The sequence below is a fragment of the Melanostigma gelatinosum genome (genome assembly GCF_949748355.1).
Source record: "Melanostigma gelatinosum genome assembly, chromosome: 15".
NCBI classification, from domain to species: domain Eukaryota; kingdom Metazoa; phylum Chordata; class Actinopteri; order Perciformes; family Zoarcidae; genus Melanostigma; species Melanostigma gelatinosum.
The window spans coordinates 15,834,180-15,855,368 of record NC_136648.1 but is presented as its reverse complement, the minus strand read 5'-3'; the positions used below and the strand labels follow the sequence as shown (position 1 = coordinate 15,855,368).

General features: G+C 44.6%; 1 protein-coding gene across 1 annotated transcript; it reads right to left on the bottom strand.

The window, feature by feature from the left end:
• Positions 1-185: 185 nt before the first annotated feature.
• parla (presenilin associated, rhomboid-like a) lies at positions 186-20,648 on the bottom strand. Its single transcript, XM_079284789.1, is given in 11 exon segments — positions 186-598; positions 600-707; positions 1,541-1,638; positions 1,837-1,938; positions 2,029-2,099; positions 5,428-5,577; positions 5,744-5,839; positions 5,959-6,091; positions 19,463-19,567; positions 19,673-19,844; positions 20,546-20,648. Coding segments are annotated over 11 exon segments (1,143 nt in total). The 5' UTR covers positions 20,626-20,648; the 3' UTR covers positions 186-570.
• Between the last annotated feature and the right edge of the window lie 541 nt (positions 20,649-21,189).

Here is a 21,189-nt window from a genome sequence, read left to right as displayed (position 1 = left end):
CAGTGTGTAGAATTATGAGTTCCCACTTGACAAAAATGATGATGAGGTAAGTTCTTGTTTCAATGAGGACTAATCATCCCTTTCATTAAAACATAAATGCTCAGATTGTTGAAACAGTTTTAATAGTAACATAAGACCAGCCCACAGGACTGCATATTACATTGAATTCAGAAAATGATTCGGTCACTGAATCGTACCAGCACTCTGCTTTGTGCGAATGTTCTCAATAATATAAACAGGTAAAATCCTACATGAAGGCTGAAGGTTAGACATCAGATTATCCAGAGGTAGAGTGCTGATTTGTTTCGTAGCTTGAAGGGTGTACTTGTAGAGCAGCAGATGTTATCAGTCTACACAGTAAACATCTGGATTGCAACACCAGGTACAAGGTCTGACCTGTTTTTCACATTTCAGGTCAGCTAGGTCTCAATCGCCTTGAATGAAAAACTATATTTATCCATAAACAATAACACCTGACTCACTCTTGGTGGATAAAAGTGTCCTTGCATATTCTGGGGTAACTGTGGACTCCAGTTCTTTCAAAAGGGATTCAAGAGACCTTGCACCGTCTCATTGTGGTCCAGGTCCACTACCACCAACCTCCTGGTCTGGATCCACCGGCACCTGGAGAACGCATGTCATGCCACAGCTTCACTAAGGGCTCCCTCTTCCTCCAAATCAGCTTGTGACCGTATGCCACATACCATCTGTAGGGCAAGATGCATGGAGACGGTTAAAATGTACTAGAAAAACGCATAATATTAATACACAATAACATTGTTTGAGAAGATTTATGCCACTGTAAGTAGCATAAACCTGAAGTTTTCGCTACGTGTAAAAATATTGAATAATATAACATGAATAACTGAGAAACAAAGTATTAATACAGCTGTTTCATGTGGTAACATCTTATGAGTGACTTAATCAGCTATTATCTTGTGACAGAAATTCCATCCTTTGTTCACATGCTGATGAAGACAGTCGGATGTGTTTGAAAGAACCTGAAAAGGCTAGTAAGTGGACCTTGAGTTGAGATTATTTTGTCAAACTACAGTGGGCCATTTAGTAGCAGTCCTGGAGCTTTCGATCGAATCACATGATGTTCATCGGCAGATGGTGTTTGTCCAAGTTTTCAAGTTGTTCTAAATCTTCAAATTACTTTTTTTTTCCTGAGCAATTAAAGGACTTTGAACCTCAGCTTTTAAGCTGATGAAGATCACGTGATGTGATCGAAAGCTCCAGAGCCCCTACGGAATTAAGAATGAACTCCGAACCTCAGCTACAAGAATACTTTTAACTCTTTCACTGCATTTCTTACAATTTAGGCCCAACCCCAAACTTTAGTCTCTTTCACTGCATCTTGTGTACTTAAGAGGATGAAAGTAAGACTCAGGGTCATTCCATTCTCCAATATGAGAAAACAAAATGTATTATTGTTTGTGGCCCATCATTTATCTGGAGAGTTTTTAAATCTTTCTTGCTTTCAAAAAAACACAAATACATTGTTCTTCTCAATGTTCGAGGACCATTGGCCACTCAAACTCCAAAGAGGGCTCCTCCAAGGTGAGCTGCGTGGTCAAACAGCCGCCATCCCAGTATGAGCCCTGCTGTATCTATGGCAACAAGGGCTTTCAGAGCCTAAAAGGCAGACCAAGGACAGGAACCTGAAGTTACACTCAAATGTGCTGACGTAAATCAACAACAACCATCTCTCTGTCATGCACTCAGACATGCGTGCTCACACACACACACACACACACACACACACACACACACACACACACACACACACACACACACACACACACAGTCCGTTTTGCTGATTGAATCACTTACGTTTCCTGCAGTGAAGGTGATCATGGGGAGGAAGAGTATGCCCAGTTTGGCCTCTGGCATTTTTGCACAAACTGCGGCCAGTACTGCCATCACAGCACCTGACTATGGATCGAACAAAACACAGGTCAACACATTAAGACTGCTGTACTTCTGCTGTGTTGAGCTGTGGGAAGATTTGAGCAAAACTCTTACTGCTCCTAGGGATGGATGGAGACGTCCAGTCGCAGTTTTACACATGTAGCTGACCATGGTTGAAATCACACCTGAAAATACACGTTATGATTGAGATGCCACTCAGTATGCAATTAATTGTATGTCTTCAAGATGAAGTTATTTATAATGTGCATTACTTTAAACATTGAAAGCTGAACCTAAACAGATGATGTACGAGATTATTCAATGCAATGTTATTAGACCCTGTTCTTCATTTTCTAGTTGTTCTTCACAACTAGACTTGCTAACTCTAGAAATTGAGAAATATACGGGAGCTCTAACTAACATGAGCCGAGTGTTGTTTTCTCAGGTGACAAACGCAGAAGCAGCAGCTGACGAAAGGAAGCAGGCTGACGTGTCACCAGGCAGTCTGGTGTGGATAAGAGTCCACAAGCGCAAGTGGAGTGAACCAAGGTGGACCGGTCCATGGGAGGTAGTATTGGCAACCTCACATGCAGTAAAGGTAAAAGGTAAAATGGGAGCAACTTGGCACCACCTCACTCACTGTGCAGCAGCGAAGGTAACGAGTGAGACACTCACAGAGACAGGATTGAACATCAGACAGGAAAATTTGAAGCCAAAGACACCTCAAAAGAGGGGTTTAGACAGTACTGAAGATGACGTTTCCCCCACAGTTTAAGCGAGGGCGTCCTGTAGGAGACTCTAGGTTCAGTGGGTTATGGAAGTCTGTAATTATTTTATTCCTGAGTTCAGTAGCTTCCCTCTTAGTATGTGGAATTAACCACAGACAGGAACCAGATCACATGCATGACTACATCAGGATTCGACATTTAGCCTCAGTAGCTAATCAAACCGATCTCAGACCACGTAGAGAGGCTTCTCTGACGACACTCACCTATGAAAATGTAACTCTCACTCTTATGTTCAAAGAAGGTACAACATCAACGGTCCAGTTCGACTTCTGTGAAGTAGTCTCCTGTCCCAAGTATGAACACACCTACGGGTGGATGTCCAAAACCTTGTGCATCATAACTGACGAGTGTGGGCCTGCCACACATAAGTATGGGAAGCTGTTATCATATTATGCCTGTGATGTGTACAAAGGGGGTGGGTAGATGTAATCCTTTAAGAGTCAGTAGTACAGATTGTATTGTGTGTTCAGGACCTAGCAACCCCTAGCAACACCAGTTCCTTCAAGATTCAGACTCATAAGTCCTGAATTTAGTTGTATTTTAACTCTGTTTACTGATGACACTTTGCCCCTCCATCACACTTGTCAGAGGCTACACTGAGATTACCCACCTGTATAATATAATACCCCACCTCTGTTCAAGGTTACAGAGGGTCCATTTGATTGTATAGTCTCAGATACAGCTAAGGGGCCCAATGTAGGTAGTATTATTGCAAATTATTGCAAATTGTAGCAACAGTCACAACGCTAGCGACTATCTATATAACAGTGTGTTAAGACAGACAGCACCTAGAGCTGATTTATGGTGATGGTGTGGAGGAAGAACCATACATCCAATCCTGCCTAAAGATTGGACAGGTAGATGTGCGTTGGTGCAACTTATATTGTCATTCTATATCTTGCCTGTCACTGATGCAACTTATAGAGAACTCATCTCTCCACGCCCACATGCTAACAGAAGATCCAAAAGAGATGCCGGTGGCCCGAAGGGAGCCTTTGATGACCAAGTGTACATAAGATGTCATAAGACTGCCAAGGGGGGTGTCTAATGACTTTCAAGCCAGAAATCAAATAGCAGCAGATTTAGAATCTGTTTTCTCTCAGAGGGTGATGATTAATAAAAATGTCGATTGGATCAACTACATTTACTATAACCAACAGCGTTTAGTAAACTTCACCAGTGACGCCATATCAGGACTGCATGCACAGCTGGCGAAGACTAGTTTAATGACCTTGCAGAACAGAATGGCATTAGATATGATTTAGCAGAGAAAAGTGGCGTGTGCCAGATGTTTGGGTCTGCGTGCTGTACTTTCATTCCAAATAACACAGCTCCTGATGGATCGGTGACCAGGGCTCTGGAGGGACTGACAGCACTCAGCCAAGAGCTAGCAGACAACTCTGGTGTCACGAATCCGTTCACCGACTGGTTGGGAAGTATGCTTGGCCAGTGAAAACATACATTTTTGGCAATCGTAATTATTCTGTGTGCTGTCGTCATAGACCGCCGAGTTGTCTGTGGATGGGGGTTCCCTTGCATCCGTGGACCTCTACAGGGGTTTATTGCTTCACCGATGAGCCAGACACCAGTCCAGGCAACCAGTTATGTGACGAGGATGAGGACGAATTGGAGCTTCTGATGGCCACAGTCTAGATGAGGCCACCAGCGGTGCCATAGCGGAACTTCACAAGCGGTTCCTGACCATCCTCTCGGAGATCCTGAAGGACCTGATAAAGGCCCAGATGGACTTCTAAAACATCCAGTGAGATGTTGGAAGTTTGGGAAATAGATGGATTGTTTTGGATGAGTATCTCTAGATTTTATTTTTTGTTTAATTGGGTTATAAGGGGATTTTAGGGTGTAAAGATTAAGAAATGTAATTTTGTCAAGTGTAAAAGAACAGTCAAGGCTTCTCAGTATGTGTTCTCTAGCCTACAGGCTGTATCCTGATCCTGCCAGCCCCAAGACATGGAAGGCAGTGATTTTCAACGCACTCTATCTTGAAACGAACTGAACAGAAATACTTGAAATGATATCTGTGTGCATGAATTGTTTGCCTCTGTTTAGATAGATAGGGAGCCTCTCCCTGGATTGAGTAGGGGGGAGGTCTCCAGGGACATTGAGTAAATAACTACATTTGAGTAAATAACTACATTTGAGTAACTAACTACATTTGAGTAGCTAACTCACAGTGAACTGTGAGTTAGGGGGGAATTGTAAGAAATTTGAGCAAAAAACTGTAGTTAGTAGATATAATAAAAGTGTTTAATAATTAATAATTCATAATTAGTCATAATCATAAGGGTTTTGGAATGCATAATTAAGATAAACATAAAGTGATATAGGATTAAGTAGCTAAAAGTGCATAGGGGAATTTGGCCAATAGAAATTGAGATAGACGGAAGGGGAGGAGTCGTGAATTAATATGTGGGGGGGTTAGAAGTGTTTTTTCTGCCTCTTTAGCTTGTGGATCTGCAGGACGGCTGTGTCCTGGGACCAGAGGTAGTTTTTTCCAAAGAGGGTTGATATTGTAATATTTCATAGGAGTATGTACTCCATGTATAACTGTGATCGTGCTTGCATCAGTGGAATTAAATTCCTTATAATTGTAAATCAGTTTCGGTAATGTTTTTAGCGCCGTGTGTCTGGAAAGCTATCATTCCACGTGTGCTAGCCGGCTCCATTTTCATTGTGAGGAGATTTTAGCCTTAACAATTTGACTTACCGGCAGAGAGGTAGACTGCAAGAAACTGCTCCTTGCCTAAGATAGAGACGATTCCTGATGAGAACGTCCACAGGACATACATGTTGGCCACCATGTGGACAATGGAGTAGTGGCTGAAGGAGGACAGGACCATGGGAAGGTACCGTGTTTCTGGAGGGGGAGAGAATCATGAAGAGAGAAATTGATCATGGTCAGTGGATGGGGCTGCAAATTATACCCATGCACGGAAAAGCATTGCCCTTGCTGTCCTTGTGTAAGCACTTTGATATATTTATTTAATTTTTTTTTTTTTAACTGGTAGAACATGTGTACTCACTGGAAGCTGGGTTGGACATGAAGTACTTTATCATGGTTCTTTGCATCGAAGGGATCCGCCAGCAACACAGGACTACAGCATTTACTGCAATGATGCCTGGAAAACAGTACTAAGGATAACTGACAGTGAAGAAATGTGGGATTAAATTAAAGGCACGTAAAGATGCTGTTGCTAATCCATGCAATATGAAGGAACACAGGGACACAATAAGTTACCGGTGACGGTCTTCTGGCCCTCTGTGAGGCTGCTCCAGAAGTCATCCACCATCGACACCAGGAGGATGAGCTGCTGCTGGAAGCCTGACAACTGGTCCCACCAGTCATGCCAGTACGTCATGTCCTGAGACCCCTGTGTATCAACGCTTCATTGAATCATTGTTAGCAGACTACTCGTTACATATATATGTATATATATATATATATATGGAAAGCTATTTGTGGTCCGACAAACGCATCCCGGTGTTGGGCTCTGGCCTATGGCTTAAACATGTGCTGTGGACAAAGAGAATCGGGCCTTCACTGTTTCAAGCACAGGTCTCATCCTGACTTGTAGTTTGATGAGAACAAGCCTCCTCTGGGTGAAATTTCACACTCAGGTGTGAATTCCCCCTCCCCCCCAAAAAACCATGGTAACCGCTGCAGTCTCATTGGCCGAAGGCCAGGAGACCCCAGGACCCCTGTGGTTCAGCCGATGTTCTATAAAACTGTTTTTAGTTCACACTTCTAAGCTTTCCCCCTTCGACCTCGGTTGAGTTAGGAAGCACGCAACCGCTCTCTTCGCCCGGACCCCCCCCCCCCCCGTCCAGGCCACAGAGAATCCAGCTTTTCCAATCGACCTCGGTTGAGTTAGGGAGCACGCAACCGCTCTTCACCCGGACCTTCGTCCTGGACGCATGAAGACACCTCGGCCTCTCCTCCCCCCTCCAGCACGCACGAGGCCACGAGGAAGCAACGGCCCTTCAACCCTACTCAAACCCTGACAAGCCGTTTCGCTGGATGAAACAGCCCGCGATAACGAATCTGCTTCAGCGATCAGTTCAGCGCTTTTTGCTCCTTTTTCTTTTGGTGCACACATTCCGGCGAAGGAAAGACGACAACGCCTCCCTCCTTCACCGACGATTCCCGGTAAGACGCACGGACCACGCCGTCAGCCGAAGTTAGATCACCCTCCCTGCCGCGAGGACAGATCACGTCTGCGTTTGCTCCAGAGCGAGCTGCGCCACGACAGACCGAAACAGCGCCAGCTCAACGCCGCGCTGAGAAGCACCCCCCCCCCCCTTCCTCTCGAAGAAAAAGGACAACTTTGCTCACGGACCCTTCAACGTTGCAACGAAGCATCTACAAGTAAGATTCTTGGCATTTGGGCATAGCTTAGCTTAAATTAACTTAAGTTTAATTCAGGCCATTCATGTATATGTTGATATTCCCGTGTTTTTGTGTGTTTAAGACTGTCGCGTGATATTGAGGTATTACGCAATCATTACGGAGCAGAGAAGCTCCGTTGTATTTGTGTATCAACTATGACTGTTTGCTTGGGATTTATTTGATTTATTTTCATTCATTGTCTTCCACTCCGGGTGGAAGTTCTCTTTTCATTAACTCGACTCGGTGAGTGAGCTGAGGTGCGTGGCTTATCACGGCATAAGTTACCGGCAGTTCAAAGACGACAGCGGTATATTTATGCATGATAGAACCAGCAAGCAGGCTCCCTACCACATCGCACGCCGAAGCGTGATTCACTTCGAGTTCTTGCTCCTTTTTTCTCGTTCCTCCTTTCACGTAACACACACAGCTGCTAGCTCTACACCTGAGAAACCTCGTTCAAACGATCGCCTCACATCACGTGCTGCCCAGGCACACGTGAGTACATACAGCAGCCTAACTGCCATTTTGGTCCGCGTCACTCGACTCCGCCATCTTTGTAGTTTTTAGCTGTAGTTCTTAAGGCCCCTCCCCTTTGGCCCGCGTCACTCGACGCCGCCATCTTTGTAGTCTTTAGCGTAGCTGTAAGACTCCTTCCTGTTCACCCACAGACACACACACACACACACATACACACACAGACATACACCCTCATCCATTTTATTCATTCTTTAGTTTAGGCATATAAAATTGTATGATAACGTTTGTTGGTTGCAATATTAATTGATTTGATCATTTATTATTTTGATTCAATAAACTCTGTTATACTTTCAGGAGCAGTCGTCTGTGATTACTTGTGCATATGTATTTGATAAGACTGTATGTAGTAGCCTGTGCTCGAACTTAAAACCTTCACTGTCACTGAATGTATAGTCATACGCAGACTATTGACATTATGAGTGACTACTAATTATGAGACTTAGTTTTATCGTTTGGTTATTGGTCCCTGTTCGCAGGGTGGTGCCCCGTTTATATTAATAATCATTAATAATTGTTACATACATCAATAATTCTATTGATGTCAAGAATTCAGTTTCTTAAATGCTGATAACCCAAACACGCTCCTTTAGATCCCAACATAATGGTGCCCCGTGTGAGGGTACGTTATTCCAGTTTTGTTACAGTATATATGCACATTAATCCATAATTATTTTTGAATAATTAATTTTACAAAAAAATATTTTTTCCGAAAAATTATTATTTTTTCTTCTTTTGAATGATCCAAATTCCTGAAACTTATTTCCCAAAATAGGTAGGCTTTGATCTTCAAAATCTTGTCTTATTGTAATTCAATTTTTGATTTTAAATCCAGATTTTTAATCTTAATCTTTAATTCCCTTCTCGAAATTTTATTTCGTTTCCAGGTTTAATTATTCGTTTCATTTCTTAAACTAACAGCCAGCTGTGTAGTAGATTTGATCGTTTATTTGTAATACCTTGCTTGCTTTCTTAAATCCCTCCAAAGAAGTTACACACAGCTGTCACAGGCCAAAAGTGCTAAACCACATTAGCATTTTCGCACCTCTGGCCGCAAAGCAGTAGTGATACCTCAGAGCAGCAACAGTAGAAACGTAAGTCACAGAGCTAGACATTTCACTGTGCGCCTGCATGAACCGTAACACTAACAGTAATTAACATCTAACAGTAGAAATCCTAAGTTACAGAACTAGACATTTCACTGAGAACTGTAAACACTAACAGTTTCCGTTCTAACACTAGGGAATTAACAACCACTGGGAGTCGCGCTCATTAGAGAGAATGAGCAACGAGAAATCCCCCATACCTGGAGCTGTAGCTCCAGAAGACACCGCATTACGAGATGCGGTGGCTGATGTCCTCGGACTCACAGCAAAGGAAAGAGAGTACTTTGCAAAATACACTGCTGTCCTATGCGACGAGCAATTAGAGCAGCTGGTGGCTTATGTAAATAACCCAGCAGGTAACAGAGAGCGCCTGATTCAGAACGTAATCGGCGAAATACTGCTCATCTACCATCAGAAAATGCAGCTGCAAGCTGCCCGAACCCGGGCACAGAGCGACGAGCAGCAACGCGAGATCTGGACACTCCGAACAGAGGTTCAGGAGTTGTCACGTGACTGTAGAGCCCTACAGTCAGAAAATAGTAGCCTGCGCAGTGACCTCAGAGAGGTCAAGCTAGATCTCTCTAAAGCATCAGAGAGTGATGACAAACTGAAAGCGCTTCAAGGTGTTCCAGCAACCCCGGTAGGTACTGCTACCCCCTATCGAGCCTTTCAGCCCAGTCATTTCTTGGTCTCGGCTCCCTCATTCCCCGAGACCCGAACCACCTTGCATTTCTTGAAGGCGACATCCCCAACCAGGAGGAGAGAGGACCAACACCAGGTCCTAGTCGGCCCAGGTGGCTTCAAAACCACCTCAGGCGAACGCAATCCTCCACGCGGTTCACGCGCACAACAAGAACTGACCCCATCCCCCTCAGGGAGGGAGGATGATAGTCGTTACCACCATCGCGAGTATGGAGACTCAGACGACTCGGACGGCTCAGGCCCCATCAACCTTGGAGGCCTGCGTACTCGACAGATTGAGTCTCTGGCGAAAGACGTAGAGCGCTTTAATCCCGATAATCATGACTCGAGCATCGATGACTACCTAAGGGAGATCGATCGCTGCCTCCTCGACCTATCGCGCCCCTCATCGCGCGAAAAGCTAAAGCTAGTGTGGAAAACCACTGCGCGAAGCGTCCACGCTTTCGTGGAAATGCTCCAGCCGAGCATCCGCGACTGCTATTCATCCCTTTGTCACGCCCTTAGGGAGGAGTACTCCTTGTACAACGACCCAGCTTCTGCCACCCTCTGCGCCTTTGCCATTTCCCAGGAAAGGCTAGAGTCTCCGAGAGACTACTTCAAGCGCTTGAGATCTGCGTACTTCCAAGGACGTAACGCCCAAGGTCTAGAAGACCATGCCTTCAAGTCGCTATTCTTGCACAATCTCCACGACAACGTGAGATACGCTGTTACTATGCACTGCAGAACGAGTAACCTCACCATGCCAGAGATTAGGAAATACGCGCAACTTGCATGGGAGATACGCGGACGGCCGACAAATCGGTACGAAGACACCACCATAGTCTTAGGCATCCAACAGTCGAGCGACTCCGACCTAGCGTCGGAAGACGACGAGAGGACTTGGCCTAGCGAGCCCTGGTCACCCCCGAGGAACAAACGACCCTGGCGGTCGAAAGACCAACGGAACCAGGGGGGTGAAAGACGCCCTCAAGGGCAACCCATCAGGTAACGCTGACTCGCAGCCCACCTGACTAAGCCAAGTGACCTTTCCCCCTGCTGCCAAGTCGACATGGTAGGGGGGGGGAAGAGAACTCAGCACACTTCCGGAAACGACCACTCCCATTTTCGCACCTCGTTCTTCAACCTTCTTGGGCGACCTTGTTCGCAAAGGCAATGCCCGTTATGTATATATCTATACATATTCTTCAGTCTTACTGGGGGGTCATAACACTCTTGCTCTACCCGACTCCGGGTCAGAAACGAGCCTCATGTGTTCCCCCACCTTTTCGCATACACCTCTAGGGTGCCACAACCTTAGAGGCCTTTCGAGCACCCTAGCTCGTAAAACCTTTGGTCAACTAAGCCTTGTTCTCCTGCTCTCTCAGCATGAGCCACCTCCAGCTTGTTCAACGGAGCCACCGCCTTCTTTCAGCCGAGTCATCGCCCGGTTCTGTCAAGTCGCCAGTGCCGTAGGTAACTGAACTTGACCTGTGCGCCGGACCTGTCTCCATCTCTAATTAGGAGGGTGGGGGGAGGGAGATATCACCAGCCCGCCATGACACACGCCAGAGTGAAACTGTTCGCGACGTTTCCCTGAGTGCTGACGGTAACGTGGGGATATCCGCCCTCGCCACTTGAACAGCGCGAGGGGGGTGGGATCTCTGACAACAGAAACTTAGAGAGATGCACTTCACAGGAAGTACACTCTGATCTCGCCAGTGCCGAAACCAACCGGCAGAATGGCAGCTTACTATTGACTACTGACGTTTAACTGCATGCTTCAACTCACCCTGTAGACATGCACTAACCGCTAACACATCCAACTTCAACCAGAACAGTTGCATGACCTGACAAACCATTGTGACTGTAAACTGAGTCTCCACTCTCATAGAGAACCCTTTGCATGCTTTATAGACTCTACCAGAAGTAACCAAAGAAGACATAACCTCTGCCGTAGCAGTCAGATTTAACCCAGGACCTCATCCGAGAAGGCTCAGCTGTCAACAGCGGGAGCAGCGAAAGACCAGCCTAGCTAGTCACACTAGCCGTGCTAACGAAATCTGTAAATCTGCTACCACTACTGTTATGCAACCCTCACAGGTACCTCTGGCCTATAGTCTTGGCAACGCAACTCCAATATCGATAGATTCCAAAACTTAGACACAGGACTCGCTCTAAATCTACCGATTAGAGAGAGGTAGACGCACATATCATGTACTAATAGATCCAGAAGCTACAGACTAACTGGATTCCCTCCTATTCATAACACCACGTAGCCAACCTACGACTGCTCCGCCGACGGACTCCAGTCCTGTCTAGGAGCTGAACCAGTAACCACTGTTTGCCCCTCACCTGCTTCTTGTCTTTCTATTCTTTCCTTCTCTCTCTTTTGTTTTGTTTATTTGGGTTGTTACTTTCTTTGACACTGTGCCACAATGCTAGATTATCACAACATCATAATAGCGATTGAATTATTTGGGAATAATGTTTTGCTCACCTATGATTTGAATTGTGTATGATAGTAGATGTAGGTAGAAGTAGTTAAAGTCATCTGCCCAGATGCCACCTTAGTCATCTGCCCAGATGCCAATGAACTCTGAACTTGAACACCATGAACTTGACCACTATGAACCTTGAACTCTATGAACAATGAACACTGCCTGTTTTAACCACTGCTTTTGGTCTCAGGAACACTTGGACTGTCTCACCTCTTCAGGTTTCCCCACCACATGGGTGCACATGCCAGCCCTTGGTTTGCTCTAAAGACCGAAGCCAACACCTCGCTCTTCAGAACAAAGGGGGGATGTTGGGCTCTGGCCTATGGCTTAAACATGTGCTGTGGACAAAGAGAATCGGGCCTTCACTGTTTCAAGCACAGGTCTCATCCTGACTTGTAGTTTGATGAGAACAAGCCTCCTCTGGGTGAAATTTCACACTCAGGTGTGAATTCCCCCTCCCCCCCAAAAAACCATGGTAACCGCTGCAGTCTCATTGGCCGAAGGCCAGGAGACCCCAGGACCCCTGTGGTTCAGCCGATGTTCTATAAAACTGTTTTTAGTTCACACTTCTAAGCTTTCCCCCTTCGACCTCGGTTGAGTTAGGAAGCACGCAACCGCTCTCTTCGCCCGGACCCCCCCCCCCCCGTCCAGGCCACAGAGAATCCAGCTTTTCCAATCGACCTCGGTTGAGTTAGGGAGCACGCAACCGCTCTTCACCCGGACCTTCGTCCTGGACGCATGAAGACACCTCGGCCTCTCCTCCCCCCTCCAGCACGCACGAGGCCACGAGGAAGCAACGGCCCTTCAACCCTACTCAAACCCTGACAAGCCGTTTCGCTGGATGAAACAGCCCGCGATAACGAATCTGCTTCAGCGATCAGTTCAGCGCTTTTTGCTCCTTTTTCTTTTGGTGCACACATTCCGGCGAAGGAAAGACGACAACGCCTCCCTCCTTCACCGACGATTCCCGGTAAGACGCACGGACCACGCCGTCAGCCGAAGTTAGATCACCCTCCCTGCCGCGAGGACAGATCACGTCTGCGTTTGCTCCAGAGCGAGCTGCGCCACGACAGACCGAAACAGCGCCAGCTCAACGCCGCGCTGAGAAGCACCCCCCCCCCCCCCTTCCTCTCGAAGAAAAAGGACAACTTTGCTCACGGACCCTTCAACGTTGCAACGAAGCATCTACAAGTAAGATTCTTGGCATTTGGGCATAGCTTAGCTTAAATTAACTTAAGTTTAATTCAGGCCATTCATGTATATGTTGATATTCCCGTGTTTTTGTGTGTTTAAGACTGTCGCGTGATATTGAGGTATTACGCAATCATTACGGAGCAGAGAAGCTCCGTTGTATTTGTGTATCAACTATGACTGTTTGCTTGGGATTTATTTGATTTATTTTCATTCATTGTCTTCCACTCCGGGTGGAAGTTCTCTTTTCATTAACTCGACTCGGTGAGTGAGCTGAGGTGCGTGGCTTATCACGGCATAAGTTACCGGCAGTTCAAAGACGACAGCGGTATATTTATGCATGATAGAACCAGCAAGCAGGCTCCCTACCACATCGCACGCCGAAGCGTGATTCACTTCGAGTTCTTGCTCCTTTTTTCTCGTTCCTCCTTTCACGTAACACACACAGCTGCTAGCTCTACACCTGAGAAACCTCGTTCAAACGATCGCCTCACATCACGTGCTGCCCAGGCACACGTGAGTACATACAGCAGCCTAACTGCCATTTTGGTCCGCGTCACTCGACTCCGCCATCTTTGTAGTTTTTAGCTGTAGTTCTTAAGGCCCCTCCCCTTTGGCCCGCGTCACTCGACGCCGCCATCTTTGTAGTCTTTAGCGTAGCTGTAAGACTCCTTCCTGTTCACCCACAGACACACACACACACACACATACACACACAGACATACACCCTCATCCATTTTATTCATTCTTTAGTTTAGGCATATAAAATTGTATGATAACGTTTGTTGGTTGCAATATTAATTGATTTGATCATTTATTATTTTGATTCAATAAACTCTGTTATACTTTCAGGAGCAGTCGTCTGTGATTACTTGTGCATATGTATTTGATAAGACTGTATGTAGTAGCCTGTGCTCGAACTTAAAACCTTCACTGTCACTGAATGTATAGTCATACGCAGACTATTGACATTATGAGTGACTACTAATTATGAGACTTAGTTTTATCGTTTGGTTATTGGTCCCTGTTCGCAGGGTGGTGCCCCGTTTATATTAATAATCATTAATAATTGTTACATACATCAATAATTCTATTGATGTCAAGAATTCAGTTTCTTAAATGCTGATAACCCAAACACGCTCCTTTAGATCCCAACACCGGAAACACGCGGAAAACGTCACGTGCCCCCCCCCCCCCCACTCCACTCTGAACTCATCACTTCATTTTTTTTTGCCTATATGTGTTGGCGAAATGTGCAGCTTCGTGAGACAGGTGGTTGGTGGAAAGAACACAATTGATTCAAATTTGTGGAGAGATGATAAAACATATTAGTCATCACTTATCTCTTTTGTTGTGCCCTTGAGCAAGGCACTTACAACTTAGCTGCTTGATCAGAATACATATTCGTCGAACATGAATGAGAAAGTGGTGAAACATAAAAATGAAACCTTTAAAAAACTGATGAGAATGTCATTTAAAAAGACCGTTGGAAATCAAGAGTTGTTCTGTCATTGAACTGGAGAGGGTGCTGCACAGTTGATGTGAGTAATGGAATGCAGAAGGCCTTTCAGATAATTAAGACTGGAAATGCATTCAAGATGAAAGACTTGGTTTAATACTAATAGTTTACATACAGATGTGTTTTTTTACACTGCCTTTTCTTCTTACACTGAGCATCAGCTCATGTGTGAACTGCCTCTCAAAAAAAAGTGATGGGTAATTTACAGGACAAAAATATGATACAGTATGCTGATTTGGCAATCCGACAGACACACCCAAACACTCAACAATAAATAAGGCATTCGGTAAACTGTTAAATAAAAAAGGCGTCTCAATTGATGCAGATGTCTTTAAACACAGTGGTAAGTTGAACATGAAACAGCAGCAAGTTAAGTTTTACTGTCACCTTTCTTGACAGGTGGAGCATATCATATTACTAGCTACTAGCATTCCGGTTGTACAGTTTACGATGTGTCACCTTTTAGTCCTCTTCTGGAGGGTGGGGTCTGGGGGTCAAAGGCAGGCACCAGTGTCCACGGTAACATTGTATGCACGTTGTTCATGGATAAGCGGAAGCACATGCCCCGATACAGGTGGTGTAAAACAACTTTGATGGAACGGTTTACTTTAGCTCCATACAACTGCAGTTACCAAGAGCTCAGCAACTAAATCAGGTTCTATACATTAAAACCCTCTTGTATTACTGAGGATATACAGCGTCTACATTGGCTGATATGTAATTCAACATTCTAAAAAAACAAAAAACGTTTGTGTGTCTGTGTGCATGTGTTGAAGTAATACTCCACCCAGAATCTCTCTTCTGAGTATCACTAACCGTCTGCACTTCAAAAGTGGAAGTACAATTTTGCAGTTTCTGCCTTCAATGAGAGAAGTGGCATGACCAACCCTCAGCCTCATTGGTTCAACTTCCTAATGCAGTGTACTGATTGGCTGCCGCAAACATTAAACAGTTGCGTCCATACTTACACACATGGATGAATTTTGTCTTTGTTAATTACAAACAATTGATAAATTGATCAACCTTTAAAAAAATGATTGCCAGTATAAATAGTTTCATCAAATATACATTCAAATCCCATAGAAACTAAAAATTTGTATCACTAATTCTGCTTACTTTCATCTTTAAATGATGAATTCGTTATTACTAAATGGAATCACATGACTTAAAAAAAGAAAAGGCTTTTAAATGTTATTTATTATTCCAATTGCTCAAGTTTCCTGCTTAAACATTTACAATTTCCATGTCTGTTTTAACTTAAAGACAGTTTTTGGTAATTTAAAGATGTGCAAGCACCTAAAGGTTGGCAAAGTTAGCTGTTCTCACAATGCTCACCAAACATATCCAACTCTCTGACTTAACCCGGACTCCCTTCTTTTATTTGATCCGCTCCACATACTTTTTAAAGACTTTTTAGAGTCCCTCTAGCTTCCTCTGGAGTACAGTGCCTTAGTGGCTTTAGTGGCAACATCATTGTTCCCACTAGGTCAGTCACTTATAAAACTATTGCTGGAATCAACAAGTGCGCTGCTTTTAAAACATATTGGCTGTTCATGAAAACAAAATACATAACACACATGTGACAACACCATTGGTTTGCATCACACTCACAACATGTTATCTTTGTGCTAGATCAAATGCACATGTAGTGCAGATGGACACCAATTCCATACAGCACTGAACAACGAAAATAAACATTATTTTCGGTGCAGTACACGCACATTGAATGTTCTCGAAAATGAAGGATAACAGAATCTATAACTGTAGGATGGTCTTAAAATGCTAAACGTTATTCGCCTTGCAGTTCTCTCCTGAACGCAGTCACACGAACAGTAGGATTTCACATCCTGCTTCGCTCTTCACGTCCCTCTAGCTTCCTCTGGAGTACAGTACAATGAAAAGAAAATACATAACACACATGTGATAACACATTGGTGGGCATCACACTCACAACATGTTATCTTTGTGCTAATCACAATTTCATCACTTGTGGGTTGCACTATCCAGTCAAATTTCTCACTAATGCCACTCCAGCAACAACGCCACCAACAAACAATCCTGCTATCAGTAGACCTTCACCACAGCGAGACCACCAACTCCTGGTCTCAGGAGCTGGAGCCGACAGCTTGTCCCACTTGACATCATAATCATTCTGGATTGCCTTTAGACGCCGCTCAAGGTTATAAATTTCATGCAACTTGAGATCACGGTCACGATAGACCGCCTGTAGATCCTGCTGAAGGTTATTCATTTCGTCCGACTTGAGATCACGGTCACGTTCGACCGCCTGTAGATGCTGCCCAAGGTTATTTATTTCGTCCGACTTGAGATCACTGTCAGGTTGGACCGCCTTTAGACGCTGCCCAAGGTCATCAATTTCGTCCGACATGTGATCACTGTCACGCTGCAACACCTTTAGACGCTGCCCAAGGTCATCAATTTCATCCGACTTGACATCATTGTCACGCTGGACCTTCTCGAAATGGAAGTCATAGTAATTCTTACGGGACGAATGGTAAATTTTCGCATCCTTAGCCTCCTTTAGAAGCTGCTCAAGAACAACAATTTTGCCTGACTGTACATGATTGTCATGCTGAGCCTTCTCTTGAAGCTGCTCCATACGCTGCTCAAGGTCATCAATTTGGGCCTGATACATATTCATCTCTATTCCTTCCATTGTAGGTCTACTGGTGTCTCTTGAAAGTCTGTAATGACTAGTTTGGAGAAGTAAAGTGGGGTATAGAGTATTTATCTGGACAACTGATTCTGTCTCTGCTCTTTGTATGACGTCATGGCATTCTATAGTCTGTTTCTGAACTGACGTCATTTGGAACGCTTTGCCTTTGATCTTGACGAATCATTGCGTCTCTGATCTTTGTGTACGTCATGCCATTCTATGCGCCAGCTGTGTCCCAATCCAGCGGGAGGCTCCGTTTGGAGACCGATAGCGTCACCGCGGCTGCGACGAGGCTGTCCCTATGGGTACATCCCAAGTCTCTTGATTGCATCCCCGTTTCCCTCACTTGCGTCTTAGTCCCACCCAACAGGGATGCATGGAGGAAACCAAGCGAGGAGAGAGGAAATGAGGAATTATGTTTGAAGAGACATGGGACTTCATTTTCTCAGTTGCGTCACGTGAAGCGACGTCTTTTTCTGATGACGGCAGCACAGCTGGAGCTACTGACAGCGCACACGGGAGAAGTTTCCCTTAAAGGCTATCTGCCAGAAAGGGTGTTATTTCAGCTCAAATCAAGCAGGTTTGTAGCTCTAACCCGTGGATACTTCTAGCAGAATCCCTGAATAACTGACCGCTACATTCACACACAAGCAATAGATAAATGAAGTTCTGTCAGTCATTGGAAGGGTGGCCAACTGTGCCAAAGTGCACTGTGCTTACAAGCCACTCTAGTTCATTTAAACATCAAAGTGGTTGATGTTAGCTGTTCTCGCAATGCTCACCAAACATATCCAACTCTACCGTCACTAAACTTGGCATCATCGAGTGCTTCCGAGCTGTCTGCGCCCCTCCGGAGGGCTGCAGCGGGGTTGGGTTACCTTGCAGACAGCAGCGCTCAAGTCGTGGTCTGCATGGAAAGTAGTGGTGTCACGGATCGATCCGTGATCCGTTCGGATCAGCCCTCACGGTTCGGATCACTTGTGAACCGCGGATCAATCGAGTATTTTATTTTTACAGCTTAATCATCATAGTGTGTAATACAGTTCTACTGCTGCTGTTCCTTTTCAAGTAACAAGTCCCCGAATATCAGTGCAGAGTGTCAGTGAACAGATATAAAGCAGTAGTGTGTTCACGTGACCGGAGCAGCTTAGAAGCATTTAACGGTGACGTCATGGCGAGCGGAGGAACGTCAGAAGCCGCGGAGTCATTTAAGTCGCAAGTTTGGGAACATTTTGTCTTCCCTGTAACGTATAATGACGGATGAGGGTGGTGGACAAACCGTTACAGTATTTAGGCGTTATTTAAAGAGAAAGACACGACAACGGCAAAACATCGGCATGTCCACACATATGAAGAGACACCATCCCGTCTGTCAGCGACGGGGACACTCCGGTGTAGAAAACAAAGGATTTCTAAATCTGGTTAAAATGCTTCAGCCACGCTACGAAATCCACTCACGCACCCACTTCAGTGTGAAGCTGTTCCAGACGTCTATGAGAAGGAAAATACTGCAGAGACTGCTTTCACCACGGCGGAGTGATTCATAGTCCGGCGCTGTAGACACGCCCCCTCTGTGAGCGTCACACACACACACACACACACCTGGTTCAGGTGCTGACAGAAGCATCAGAGTGAAGCTAGACAGGCCCAATAATATTCCAGTCACCACAGAAAGGTCGACCCTCTCCCCAGACAATGGAGATATTCTCATCTTTTTGAAAATAATGTCACAGTAATGGTAAACATTGTTGTGTATTTGAATGACCTGACAGGAAGTAAACACAGACCCAAGTTGTTGCTGAGCAGTTCAGTTCAGTGTAAACAGTGGAAGCTAGCTGACTGGCTGTTTCTTTCTTTCAATATTGATGAAAGGACGAGGATATCAGAATTGAGTATTCTTGAATGTTTTATTTTTATTTATTTATTTCATTTTGTTTCAAATTGGACATATTCAATATTTTTGTTTTCATGTAAGACTATAGCCCAAAGTTCTATGCTTTAAGTGTTCTTGAAGTTCTTTAATAAATGGAAAGCAAAGTTATATTTGTCTCCTACCCTTTTCTTTGTTGATCCGAAAAATGATCCGAACCGTGACTCCTGAACCGTGATCCGAACCGAGAGCCGGCAGTTTGTGTCACTAAAACCTCACCTGTAAGAGTTTTTCTGACTCAGCTTCCTCTTTTGCATTCCGAACTCTTAACTTCAGGGTCTCGTATTGCAGAATGGTCGCTGCACCAAAGGAGCAACCTGTAAACTGACATGGAGTCAGACGGCAACCAAGCAGTGCCATCACACACTGTCCCAAACCTCAGTGTTGCATGCATCATTCTCCTGCTAGTAGAAGAGTTGGAGGACCTACCCCTACTGTGAACATCAGCGGTTTGAAAAGCGATGGCCTGGGGCCTTTGGCAGGAGGTGGGGGAGCCTCAGAGGGAGTAGGTTTTGTTTCTTGGGTGACATTTCCTTTCTTTGTTTCCAGCCTTTTGGCTTCCCGACGGAAACCGCACCTCTGTTGGTTCTGTGGGTTCCGTCTGCCAAAAAACAAAACAAAAACACAGTATTAAAACTGAATTTACAGATTTAATAAATACATATAATGTAAGGCAAAGCCTGTAATGTTCATTTTATCTTGAGGTGTAGATTCACGTATTTGTAGGGCTGAAACATTCTATTTAAATTATTTATTCACAGTTTGGTTTTTGAAAGTAATTTGTGACAAATGCAGATCACAATATCCTGCAGCCCACAGCGAGGTCTTCAAACTGCCTGTTTTGTCTGACTACAGTCTAAAACTAAATATATTAATATGACCAACAGCCCCTTTGTTTACCCTGATAGTTTAATACAAAAAGCACTACAACTATCTGTGTATCAGTGATGCAGCTATTCTATGTGACTAGCAATCAGGCTCGCGCTGTTGGTCAAAACTATTGCTATTGGGTTCTCCAGAATAAGCTAAACATTAGGCTGTAGGGACATCTGGACATTAGTTGTGCTGCTCGATCTGTTAAAGGCAGATACAGATAACACGCTGTACATTTCTACTGTAAACAGATGTAATAAGTTAACGTTATATAGCTGTGTGCTTCAGTCCCGTGAATCTCTTTACAATGACAGTGGGAACAGTTAGGTAATCTCACACACACACACACACACACACACACACGCGTCCTGTCAGTGTTATTCCTGCTAACGCAAACCATGCGACCGAAACAGCTTTACGTCTTCTCACCTGGTGCTTCGTGAGGTAGTGTTGGTGGATCGGAGGAACTCTGTTTTAGCCCATTTCATTACGCATCCTCTCCACGCCATGTTTGAGATGACCTCCTGCCTGAAGCCCATTCCACTGCACAGACTGGGAGCTAATGCTGCGTTCAAGGACTCGTCTAAAAGCTCCGACGTCTTAGTTCCACTCAAGGGCTCTTGGTTTACAGTTTTTCTCAATTGCTAAGACACATTTCTTGAAACGGTCCCCCATTCTCTCAAAACTGTAAACACAAAACCTCATCTTCAAGCACTATTTACAAAACCTCTGAATCCTCTTGCAAAATGAAACTTTCGCCTCAAAACAGTTTTACCTGTGCTCAAAATCAAACACTGCTCTCAAATCATAAACAAAGTGATCAAAATAACATACACCATCAAGCAGTCAGTAAACAATACACCAATGAATAGAAAACACATTGTTCAAAACATATAGTTCTCAGGGAGAAGTCGATTTTTAATCTCAAAACAAATTTCATATGAACGAAAACATGTTCTATTACAGTCGCTCAAAATTGATCAGAAATTACGACTGTGCTTTGCTCTTTGCAATTTCTTTTGTTCTTCCTCCTCCTTGTACCCCTATTTGTACAGTACTGTACCCTGTATCTC